General features: G+C 37.2%; 1 protein-coding gene across 1 annotated transcript in view; it reads right to left on the bottom strand.

Moving 5' to 3' along the window:
* Window positions 1–7,740, bottom strand: part of syt6a (synaptotagmin VIa) — a 37,501-nt gene extending 29,761 nt beyond the window's left edge. The window contains exon 1 of the mRNA XM_079478725.1: window positions 7,474–7,740. Coding sequence (XP_079334851.1) covers window positions 7,474–7,630 — 157 coding nt within the window. The 5' untranslated portion in view covers window positions 7,631–7,740. The remainder of the gene's footprint in view (window positions 1–7,473) is intronic.
* Between the last annotated feature and the right edge of the window lie 5,788 nt (window positions 7,741–13,528).

Here is a 13,528-nt window from a genome sequence, read left to right as displayed (position 1 = left end):
TTTGTTTCATCTAAGCTGTGCTGTGCACATTTATTTTAGCTCCATGCTACACCATCTCATTTGTTTGAATTTATATTCCTCCTTAGAAATTTTAAAGAGAAACATCTTAAAACAAACTGATACTTAGCATAATTGAGAACTTCAATCTCTTGTGCATCATCTGAGCAATAAAAGTTTCCTCTAGAAGAGTTCTTAAGAATACCATTAATGTTCCTCCATATTTTAACAATTTATATGTAAAGAAATCTCTGAAGCAGCATATCTATTCAAACAAACACGCGCGCACGACCACACAAACATACTATACTAAATCAAAACAAATACTTGATAATAGGGTTGCATGATATATTATCTGCCATATCGGTGTCGGCCATTTTTAACGTTATCGAAAAAATGATTCTGCTGTTAATTCTGCAGCCCACTTTTCACCTTTTGTTTCAGTTAACGTTATCGGCCAAAATGTATATATCAGTATCCCTACATGACAAATAAAGGTTGTCACTTTGTTATATACTGTATACCTGTATATACATCACATAGCTGAATTCCTAGATGATAAAAGCTATTCTCTCTTTATGCCGTTTGATTCAGGTACGAGACTTAAATCATACATTCTAGATAAGGTAGAATCACAAGAGTGCATGTTTCCTAGACGGTCGTAATTCTTTACAATCAATTATTTCTATGTATGTTATGTAGCTATACACATGCGCAAAACCTGCCAGTGTGGACAAGCTTTCTTTCCACAAGAAAGCGTCATTTATTTTAATAATGTCAGACAGATGTCTTTGTATTCCTCAGATGAGAGGGATTTTAAATGTCAATAAAGAACAAACAAAATTCTTCATTTCTTGACACAAACTTCCTGCATGAGAGGTTGTGTTTGTTAAAGGCCCTCTAGGGGAAACAGGAGGAAGTCATGGTCTAAACATGCACAAGCCATGCTGGCTACAGTAGCTCCGGGATCAGTCATCAGTGGACACGTCATTCATCATTCTAATGAGCCATACATCTACACCTCTGGTCATCTTTGACAGCAGGCGTGACACAGATCTGACAGCACCTGAAGACTGCTAAGGGACTCTGGGCAAGTTCAAAGGAACAAGGGCTCAGATTTGAAGCTTCATCCTTTTAGCACTCAGCATGTGGACACTAACAATCTATACCAAAATCCTCTTGGTTATTCTCAGATGCTTTAGAAGAGCTTTAAGACTCCTCGGAAATCCACAAATCCCTTAACAATGCTGAGTCGGTCCGGCACACGTGCTTTAAAGGAAGGAAGAAGGTAAAGAGACATATGTGAAAATGATCTGAAGAATGCATTGTGGCGAAAATATGACGGCTGTGATTCATATACGACAACCTCAATGATCTGACGCCTCAAGGCTTTGATGTCTCAGGGAATTTGTGTCATTGTGCTTCAGAAATTGTTCTTGAGTGCATTTATGTGCCAATAAGTTTAACTGTCAGCTGGGGTAATTTCACAGCAAATAAACTAGCAAACCTCTCTCTGTATAGTGTAGCTAATGGGATAGTACATAATCATTTTACAGACCTCCATTTCTATTTTTCTCGGATCAAGTGAGGTGCTCCGCTTTGTACAAATGAAGGGAAAAAGTAAGAGACAGCATTTTAGAAAAGCAGGATAGGAATTGAAATGCAACTGGTTGAATAATGTCATTGTGGACAATGCATAATGCATTAAATCCCTGCTATTAAATGAAATCCTGCTGATTCCAAATGTCACTGAAGTGATCCTAATCTAACTTTCTCTTTTACAGCTTCTCTATTTTGGTTACTTAAGACATCACTGGAATGTTATTGACTACATTTTCGTTTTCGCAATGGTTCAAGACCCTTTAGTTTCAGTGTTTTGTTCTCTTAAATTCTGCAATAATCAGCAGAAACCCTCCATATTGTTCAACTAATCTACATGAGATTTATTGGAATGATCGTTGAACCGTGTCTGGAGTCGCAGAGCACGAGGATTTACTTGCAGTCATTTATCATCTGTTCCTGTCACTCAGTAAAACAGCCTGGCACATGCCAGTCACGGTGTATTGCATGTTATTTACAACTCCGGTAGCCTAATGCCGGCACAATCTAATAAAAATAAGCTTAATTCACTTGAATTAGAAAGATTAATATGTAACAAACCGGAATTGCTGCTCAAGGTCGGTCTGTGAGGAGGTATCAATACTAAAACAACACAAAAAGCAAACAACGTGCAACTAACCATAGGCCATATTTGGAAATAGCTAAATAAATATGCTTGTCAACAAAAAGAAAATCACCTGTACACCAAATACCAACAATCATCTCTGCAAGGTAAATTAACGTTATAAAAAAATACAATCCAATAACCAACATCAGTTAGTAAAGTAAGAAACAAGTATGTCTCCTTACCTTACCTCTGATTCGCAACAGTAAGCTTATAAAAATGATTTATACGGTTAGCTGTCGGTAGTAATTCTTAAAATCTTAAAAATATAAAAAAAAGTTTTGGACTTAGTAGTCAGCAGATATACGTCATCAAGTCTGTGCAATGCATCAGAGATGATTCAGGCCATATTTGGAAATGCATCAATGTTCACAAACTATAGGTTACAGACATGGCAAACGAATCACCTTGTTATACAAAGAACATTCATTTCAGTCATTCATATCAGACATTCGGACCAAAATGTTCTCCTCACTCCTGCCACTCCTGCCCACTGTTTAACATGCTGCAGGAATCTCATAGTCCAAACCACTTGTTCTCCCCTCCAGTACCTATTTTAATAGGCAGTGAATTATTCCATTATTTTTTCCATTGTACATCACACATTTCCTAATTACATTACATCTTGACCCATGACATCATGAATGCATGTTTTGGTAAGAAGTGCACTCAAAACTTAATTCAATGCACAATTGTGTGAGTGCTTGTACATATATGGAGAGATAACAGTTCTTTTAAGGACCCCCATCTCTTGCATGTCTGCGCAACGCAACTGTTTTGATGTTTAATAAACTGGAGCGTCTCATGTACTACCAGATGAGCAGACTGGGCTTTAGACTTGTTACTGAACAAGCGTGTTGTTTTTTGCCCACATGGATTACTGCTTTAGCAGCCGATGGGGAGCATGTCTCTGTCTTTGCATGAAATCACACACACGCCCTTATCTTGCTCGTAATTACACGCACCACTGGGTTTACTTTGAAGGGAAAGACTGTCATTTGAAAGATAATGAATTATTCTGTAGACTGTTTTAGGTTTGCATGTTGGAGTGACCCGAAATATACAAATATTCATGTATGTCTAAGGATGGACATGGATGTATTAGGAAAGCCAGAGAGCATAAAATACAAACACTATAGAATACAATTGAAACTTACATGTCGTATTGCTAAATGAAAATAAAATATAAATAAAATAAAATCTAAATGGCTTTAAATTAATCAAATCAAAAAGACATGCCTTGCTAAAGGTCTACACACACTCTTTGATCTTCTCATAAATGTTCAATTACTGTCTGGTTGTCTCAGCTAGTAAAAGATAATTTCTGCACCTGTAGGCAACTTAACTGAATTGAGAGAAAGAATAAAAACACACTTTCAAGTGATAGATTTAAGCCACAGTACAAAGATATCTTCATTCATATGATCATGCAAGATGTTTCATGTATGATCTTTTATTCGTCCTTATTAGCCTGTTGTGCTGTAATGTACCGTGTTGTTACAGTTTTGCTTGTTCACATTATGCTCATAATGACAGCCCTCCTACTGTGGCGGTCATATCTGCAGGGGTTCTTTTGAGGAAAAACAAAGCTTTAGCTTCCAGCTTCCTCAATTCATTGGATTCCAGGAAACAGTGAAGATAATGTCTGTAAGCTTTGTTGTCGTTGGAGCAGATGTGTCTGGTGCATGTAGCACCCAGGCTGTCTGTTAACACAGCGTGACACGGAACGAGATGAAGAGCTTGCTGCCAAACATGCATCCTCATTTGCATGACACTGGTAAGGAACATATTTCAACGACTATCATGTAAGATTATTTCAAATGAGTCACAAGCACAATGGTTATACAAAACTAAAATCATTAATGATATTATACCTGTAAATTATGCTGATGACCTAAACGCATTGAATCAATTCTATATTTATTCAAGTATCATGTAAGGCCACAGAATGTTTTTATGGTTCTACAACCAAGCAGGGTTCTTTACTAAATGTCTTCATGAAAGGCTCTACATAAAAACACACATAACCAAACCGCTTTCTTGTTTCTATATAATATTGTATCTTTTAGTATTGAAAAATATTGTTTATAAATACTATTACATTATATATATATAACTGTTTTATATAAGCTATAAGCCCCGTGAAACCTTGGTTTACAGTGATTTTATAACATCTAAGGGTCGTTGTGAGGTACAATGCAAACCATGGCTTCTTGGGGCCTATTGTTCTAATATACATAAACACAAGAAATAGAAAAAAGATGAGAAATGGGAAAGTTACTGTACATTTTTATAACCATAAAAATATTTATAAAACTCTAAACTAGGCTCATGTAATTATAAACCTGTATGTTTTCTTTCCTCTGCAGAACACCGATATATTTTAAACACTCTTGCAAACAAACAATACTGTCCCCCATACACTTCTTTTGTATAGACTAACCCCAGAAACATTTCTCAACTGAAGCATACACGTCTGTTGATGTTCCTATCAGCTGCAGCATATACTTATATCGGACAGACTGGTTTCACTCCCACTCTCTATCTTGTCAGAGCCCAGTCCCCTCAAGCATTGGTACTAAAGCACGCACTCCACCTCCACTACACCACAATTACCCCCCAATCACAAAGACACATAATAATCATGTAAATTAGCCACTACTGTTGGACTTGTCTTGCCATTTTCCTGTGTGAAATCCAGCAAAAATTTATTATCTTCTAGGGGCAAAATGGCTGCCGGCCAATTCGGGGTAAAATGTGTTTTCTACAAAGGGCACGAGAAGACACATGAAAAATATTGAAAAAAGAATAGCATGTATGAAAACTCTATAGCACAACAAAGAGACTTGTTTTGCGTGACTTGCTCCTTTTCACCTGCAATGCTAAATGTTCTCAACGCAGCGTCTAATGAAAAATCATCTGCCTGTAATGTTTACTGTAGGGAGCCCAGCTTAATAAACCTGTGATCAAGGGACCCTGAAAATTAGATGTAATTAGAGCCGATGTGCAAATTTGACACATCACCTGTGCTTTGGCATCCATCATTTCAATGGATTTGGTTCACAGACAAGGACAATTGCAAAGGTGTCTCTCTGTGCTCTGTGTTATACACAGCATTTGAGCCTCTTGGAGGTGAATGTGATTTTTCCTCACTGTGAGCGTCTCATCTTTAGACATCTGTAGACTGTTAATGGAATTGCGCTGGGCATTTCATCCATCATCCGCAGCTACACAGTGTCCTACCATCACTGAACGCCAGCTGTTCTCTGACACACAGACCCATGAAAGCTTTAACACTTTTACGTTTCAAAACTAACCGAGAGATGTGTAGAATTTAGAACCCCCTTCGGTACCCTCACAACAGACGAGCTTACACATGTAAAACACATTATTGCTTTCATTCTCATTATTGCTGTGATTATGATTGTTATATTTTGTCTCTACCAGAGTTTGCCAAAAATGATCAATAACAGACGCGACACACATCTCAGAGTAAGACTGGCCATCTGACATTTGAAGACACTGACATTTTTTTTGTTTACAGAATCCCAATAATTCTGCAGACAGGGAAGGAAACACAGAAAAAAAGCAGCAAAATAGTGCTAAACAAAATTTTGTGGTTGAAACAACATTTTAATCTCATACCAAATCACTTAATCACAGCATAAACGTTTCCAAGCAAAGTATTCCAGGGAAAGAAACCTCCCACTTCTAACTGTTTGACATTTTCTTTTGTTGATCTGTACCCGATGTTATGCTTTAAATTCTTCCAACAATAAGACAAGGGTCACTGTTCTGGCACTGGTGATTCTCTGTGACCGTCTGATAACATGCCTTGGCATTTTGTGCCCACGCGGCTTAGATATAGATACCAATGGTTGGCTGGAGTGTCTTCGATTCGCCCGGTGAGGTTAATGCAAAGTGACACAGGATTTTGTCTACATTCCTTCTAAGCAGAGGTCTGTCAACACCGACTTCACAGAATGACAAGCACACAATTGGCCAAAAATACTCATATGGCTGCAAGCAAAATGATTTAACATACAAAATAATACAAAAGTCCTTATTAGTGTTCACAATATACCGGTATTGACAATAGCCGAGATACAAAAAACACGATGAATCATTCATCATGTTAATTCTACACATATGATAATATTGTAAATAATTCAGCACTTTCTTTTACAGCAGTAAAAAAAACAAAAAATATTATTGACATGAATTTATTTGGCAACGATAACCGTGCAGTGAAGATCTGACATAATTGTATACATAATGACTAATGCTTCCACAAAATGATCTCAGGGCAAGTGTGAAAGAGATAGTTCACACAAAAATGACAATTGTGTCATTATTTATTTGCACTCATTTTATAGCCTGGTTTTGTGACCATACAATGGAAGTAAATGGGTGTTGGCGCTATTGTTCTAACAACTTTCTTTAAAATATATTTTGTGTTATGTGGAAGAAAGCACCCTGCAGGTTTAAAATGACAAAAGGGTGAGTAAATAATGACAGTATTTTCATTTTTGGGTGAACTATCCCATCATTTTTTTTTCAATGTAGCGTTTATGCATTTACTGTTTATATATTCTTGTCCAAAAGCGCAATTACTCCAATGTTGTAAATTGCAACAAAAAAGTACTGCTCGCATTTGTCAATTTTTTTAATTGATCTTTCCCCCGTCTCTGTGTGTGGCTAATTTATTTACGTTCCTTCAGATCACAGGGAAGCCTGCAGCTAGACTTGACCAATATGTGCCTGCCACACAGAAATGACTTCAAATACAAATGTCATGTCTGCATCTGATAATAATATAACAGCTTTCCAATATAAATATTACCATAACGCTTTTCAGGCTATATGTGCACAAATCTCTTGAGACACCAAACAACTATTGCCAAAGTAAATTTCCTATCGAGCAGTAATGTCTGCTAGTTAAGAATTTTTAGCTGGCATTGCTGGAAGACAATAATTATTTTCGCCACAGCCCACACAGGAACGCAGTCAAACTGTGAGTTATGCTATCCTGGGAACAGATCATTTTAACTTGATACTACCCTGCAAGGCATTGGCACTGTATTGATCAAAAACTGTTGTTATGATTGTTTCTATGCCAAAAGCATAAGCATTTCCCATTGAAATGAGGGACTCATTCAGAAGAATACAAAACCGAGCACAACACAACATCTACAAAACAATTAAAAGTTAAAGAATTATACAGTAAATAAATCATAAAGAAATGTAATTACCCTCCTCGTTGTGGTTGTTCTCTTGATTGGAGATGAGAAAGAGAAACTCCTTGCAGGTGTCGTGGTCTAGCCGTGGGCTGTCCTGAGTGCAGAGGTCAACTATGAGGGCCACTGCCTTCTGACAGAACATATCATTCCCCTTTCCTACAGCAGACATGCTCTCTGACGCATCCTCAGTGTGACTGGCTCCTCCAGCAGGAGCCAAACACACCCCCCTCTCGTAACACAACTAAAGCATCCACATGAATGCTAGGTTCCCTCTCCTCCACTGATTCTGTTGCTTTTGAATCTCTGTGCAAGAATGCATGTAAATGTCTGGTTACGCGTGCGTGTGCGTGCGTGTGTGTGCGTGTGTGTGTGTGTGTGTGTGTGTGTGTACAACAGAAGTCAACGTATTTATTTGTGCTTTTATGTGTGTGTGTGTTTGTGTGTGTGTATAATGCATGCATACAAATGTGTGTGTCTGTGCTTAATGATTCACTAACTCCCCCAGATATTCCAGAGATGGCATTATTGCATCACATTAAATCTTGAGTTCCACAAATGTAATGCAACAAATGGGTCCAGTGGCAAAGGAGGGAGATTATACAACGTCTGGAATCTGCCCGTTTAAATGCTCTTGATCTTCACCCTGTGCCCAGAAAGGAATTCATTACGAACATTCAGCTCGTTTTTTCTCAAGGCTACCTGTCCCTCAGAAAAGATGTCCTTGGAGATCAGAACCCCGCTTGGAGTCGTGTGAGAATGGGGAGTAGTGTGCGCTGTATGATTTACATTTACATTTAGTCATTTAGAAGACGCTAATCCGAAGCGACTTACAAAGAGTTTAGGGAGCAATAAGCGATATGTCATAAAAGAGCAATAGTACATTAGGTGCTAATACAAAGTTACTAGTTTCAACAAAAGCTAGACCACAAGCTGTTTAGAGAAGAGGGTTAGTGTACTTTTTTTATCATTTGTCTGTCAAGTATTCACAGAAGAAGTGTATGATGTATTATCTAATGACTATTAAACTTATTTACAATGTTAAACGTGTTGTCTTCTCATGCTTGACATGGTCAACTTGTCAAAAGACGAGTCGGACGTATGACGTAGTATTTCTGCGCCCGATACACTGTTCATATAGGTTTTGGAATGTTTTTTTCGAACATGAAAAATTATTCTGTAACAATTTTTCTTAGTCCCATATTGGATAATTCTCCCAGAAAAGCACGTGCACGTGGCAAAAAACTGATTTATGGCCGCGTGTAAAGAAGTCCGAATGCATGACGTAGCATATCGGATCTTTTAACTAAAAAAGAACATATGGCCCTGATTAACTAGATTTGGGTATAAATAAATTCCCAATAATATATGTTTGCCATTCTTTTTTATAGTCAACACATTAAATATTCCTAAATTTAATTGTACAGATTGTACAGAATTTTAATGTCTGTACAATTGCTTTGCACAAGAAAACAAAAACTGTATTTTTCCACAACTTCAGGACATAATGAAGGAACTGGTTTTGAATAATAAATCAGTTTATTCAATCCATGTAACATTTCTTAACGCTTTGCCTCTGAAATCATCTATGATATTTCAAAATGTTTAAATAGTAAAACATACTGGAAATAGTTAAAAAAAATATAATATATAAAAGTTAGAAAATAAAATCTTCCTGATATGAAAATAATAAGAGTCTATGAGGTATTCTTACTAATACAGTGAAAGTGAATCAGTTTTGTCAAAGACAAAATTATATTGGCTTTGTACAGTTCCTTAAATACAGTACAGCTCAAAAGAGCCTTTTTCATTGAATTGAATGAAAGATGTGACACAGAAGAAATATTAGCTGGCTAATTGACATCTTCCCTTAATGCTTAAATTCACCCAGACTCCCCTGATAATCTGTCTCTTCGTTCAATGAGATAGTGTTTCCTAAACTTTTTTACAACACCTCTCCAAACAATGAATGTGTTTCTATCCATCCCCTCTCTCTGGACCCCTCTTTTTATTGTGTTTTCAAGGTGGATTGTGGGATGGACAACATTGGGATAAACCGACATACACGTCCTAAAGCTACAGCGCTTAAGTAGACCAATTATCTGACATCGACGGTAGTATTTTGAGGTTGGTACACTAGGGGGTGTACACCCTATTTTGAATACTTGGTTCAAACAAGTGCAAGTATATTTCTGCATCATTAGATCGTTATTTCATCTGACTGCTCTGATTTGATTGTGAAAAGTGAGATGTGACAAGCATTAGAAACTGCCACCGAGAAATGACAGGGGTGACACGTTGGTTATTCATGCTGCTTCAAGTCCACTAATTTCCTCCAGCTACACAAATCACACTATTGATGCAATCTTGCCTACAGTCTACACAGAAGTGCACTACATTGGCGATACAGGCTTTTAGGCCTATATGAGTTTAATGAAGAGAGGCGGTTTAATCAGAAACAGCATGAGTTTACAGTACCTGAGCAGGATTGATTACAATCAACAATGTAATTTTGATGAAGTGTGATGTTGTGATATTGATATGCCATTGTTCGCTATTAAGTTTCTATAAATTAGCAAAAATATGATCGCATGCAGCAAGCAACAAATATCCAAATAATGTCCTTTTGAAACATTGGATGTTCATATTCACTGTTTTTCAGGAAATTGAAACTTTTGAACTTTTCTCATTATATATTTGCAAAACCCCTTGACAAACATAAAGTGTGACTAATAATAATGATTTATGGCAGAAAATAAAATCGCGAAATATGGAGATGGTTTCAGAAGGACATCAGCGATATACAGTATATACTGTATATACACTCACCTAAAGGATTATTAGGAACACCTGTTCAATTTCTCATTAATGCAATTATCTAATCAACCAATCGCATGACAGTTGCTTCAATGCATTTAGGGGTGTGGTCCTGGTCAAGACAATCTCCTGAACTCCAAACTGGATGTCAGAATGGGAAAGAAAGGTGATTTAAGCTATTTTGAGCGATGCATGGTTGTTGGTGCCAGACGGGCCGGTCTGAGTATTTCACGATCTGCTCAGTTACTGGGATTTTCACGCACAACCATTTCTAGGGTTTACAAAGAATGGTGTGAAAAGGGAAAAACATCCAGTATGCGGCAGTCCTGTGGGCGAAAATGCCTTGTTGATGCTAGAGGTCAGAGGAGAATAGGCTGACCAATTCAAGCTGATAAAAGAGCAACTTTGACTGAAATATCCACTCGTTAAAACCGAGGTATGCAGCAAAGCATTTGTGAAGCCACAACATGCACAACCATGAGGCGGGTGGGCTACAACGGCAGAAGACCCCACCGGGTACCACTCATCTCCACTACAAATAGGAAAAAGAGGCTACAATTTGCACGAGCTCACCAAAATTGGACAGTTGAAGACTGGAAAAATGTTGCCTGATCTGATGAGTCTCGATTTCTGTAGAGACATTCAGATGGTAGAGTCAGAATTTGGCGTAAACAGAATAAGAATATGGATCCATCATGCCTTGTTACCACTGTGCAGGCTGGTGGTGTAATGGTGTGGGGGGTGTTATCTTGGCACACTTTAGGCCCCTTAGTGCCAATTGGGCATCGTTTAAATTACACGGCCTACCTGAGCATTGTTTCTGACCCTGTTCATCCCTTTATGACCACCATGTCCAGCAGGCTACTTCCAGCAGGATAATGCACCATGTCAAATTGCTCGAATTATTTCAAATTGGTTTCTTGAACATGACAATGAGTTTACTGTACTAAAATGGCCCCCACAGTCACCAGATATCATCCCAATAGAGCATCTTTGGGATGTGGTGTAACGGGAGCTTCGTGCCCTGGATGTGCATCCCAAAAATCTCCATTAACTGCAAGATGCTATCCTATCAATATGGGCCAACATTTCTAAAGAATGCTTTCAGCACCATGTTGAATCAATGCCACGTAGAATTAAGGCAGTTCTGAAGGCGAAAGGGGGTCAAACACAGTATTAGTATGGTGTTCCTAATAATCCTTTAGGTGAGTTAGGGATGCACGATACCGATACCAGTTGATATTAATCAACGTTTCATTTCGACCAATAAGAATATCCACAATTTAAAGCCTGAAAAATAATCTGCATGCACATGTGGCTGTTTAACTGCATTACTGTTTTACACTTTAAATGGACTTTCTGCACCTATAACCTAACGTGGTTGCTAATATCGTTAATGTGATGTAATCACCTCTGGGGTCATGATTGAAGGGGAGGAAATTCCTAAGGCTGATGGCTTTTTATTTGCCTGGTTTTATTTTGAATTTAACTAATATTTTTATATTTTGCTACACATCGATTCCATACGCTATTGCTAATAAAATAAAAAAATATTTCTGAAAAAAATAATCTTGCAACCCCGCCCTCAAGGCATCGCGACCCTCCAGCAGAACCCCTGCATTACATGACACTTTACAATTGAAACTTGAGTTTACAAACTTTCTTTGTATCCCTGAACGAAATGGGATAAATTTGAAGTGTATCTAAAAGCTGTTAGTACGGTTTAGAGAACCGTAATCTCACTATTGATACAACATCCTAAAACTCTGGATAAATTGTTGTCCTTGTTTTCAGTTTCAGCTATATTTTAGCAGAAAATGAGACACTGCTTTATGAATCATAGCTGAGGGATGTTTGTTATAAGGAGGAATGTGGAATGTTGAATGTTGTTGGATTCTGAAAAGAATTCTGAGAGTTAAAAAATAATGATATAATAATTTTTATTTTAATAATTGTTTAAATAACTTAATGAATATTTAATTGTTTTTATTATTAATAATAAAATAATATAATATGTTTTATATAATTGTGTTTTATTTTAATAATTGCTTAAACATTTATTTATGAATCGTTTATTGTTTATTATTAATAATATATAATTTTATATACTTTTTATTTTATATATTTTAAATAGTTTTTATTGTCCCAACTTTCTGTGCCAAAAACAAACCCAGTTTTTATCCCAAAGTCAATTGAGAGCTAAAGTTAATTTTGGGAGTTCTTCAATCATCAGTGATGAGTCTTTATGATGTGAAATGACAAGGCCATACCTGCAGGTGCACAACTTCAGTCTCTGTCTAGCTGTCACATGGCATAAGATGCTACCAATTCAAATCATGCTAATTAACCAAGAACCTGTCTAATGGCACAGATGGAAGTGAAGAGTGTATTTATAAACACAGAGTGTGTTTTACAATAATCTTACTTAATTCTCTCTCTGTTGTGTAGAGACATGGCTGTATGTCTGTGAGACCTGGAAAAAATAGAAAATAAGAGTTTATCCACGCATGCATGCATAAAAACAACACTGACAGCCAACAAATTCAATGTAACCCCACAGGAAATGCACCAAATCCAAAATCGTAATGACTTTCAAAACAGTACATTACCATCAGCTTTATAAACCTCAAAAGAAAGCGAAGCACCCCTGTGGCATCAAATCATTACTAGCAATGCATTAATAGCTAGCATCAATAACAATGCACTCCCTGCGTAAAGGGACATCTCTTCGAGGTTACATTGGATCACATACACAAACCCTTTTCTCGTATATTAAAGCCTGTAATCAAATGTCTCCATGTGCCTGCATAGCAATTAATCTCCCTTAATAGACAGAACATATTTCAGATACACTGTGTTATTTCCAGCTGAGGTTAAGAGGAGAATTAAATGAAGCTGTATGTTAATTAAACATTATACTTAAGTGAATGATTTAATGTGGAACTTCAGGGGGGATTCAAAAAGTATACAGCAGCGTTTAACAGCGTTTACTGGTTACCAGTATGGCCTGGGCGACACCAGTAATGCTCTCGTGTGTAATTATTCAATTAATAGCAAGTGGAGCAAAAGTACATCAAAGTCAATTTTACAATTATATTTTGCTAAATTGGACATCTTTTGGTGAGCAATGCATGCGTCTGGTTATCTTTTCCCCGCACAGTCCTTTAATTTCAGTCGGAAATGAAATGGCTTGAACACAATCAACCTTGTTGATAAGTACGAAATGAAAAAAAGATCATAAATCCACGGCCAA

The sequence above is a fragment of the Barbatula barbatula genome, assembly GCF_947034865.1.
Source record: "Barbatula barbatula genome assembly, chromosome: 17".
Taxonomy (NCBI): domain Eukaryota; kingdom Metazoa; phylum Chordata; class Actinopteri; order Cypriniformes; family Nemacheilidae; genus Barbatula; species Barbatula barbatula.
This window is presented reverse-complemented; position numbering and strand designations above follow the sequence as displayed.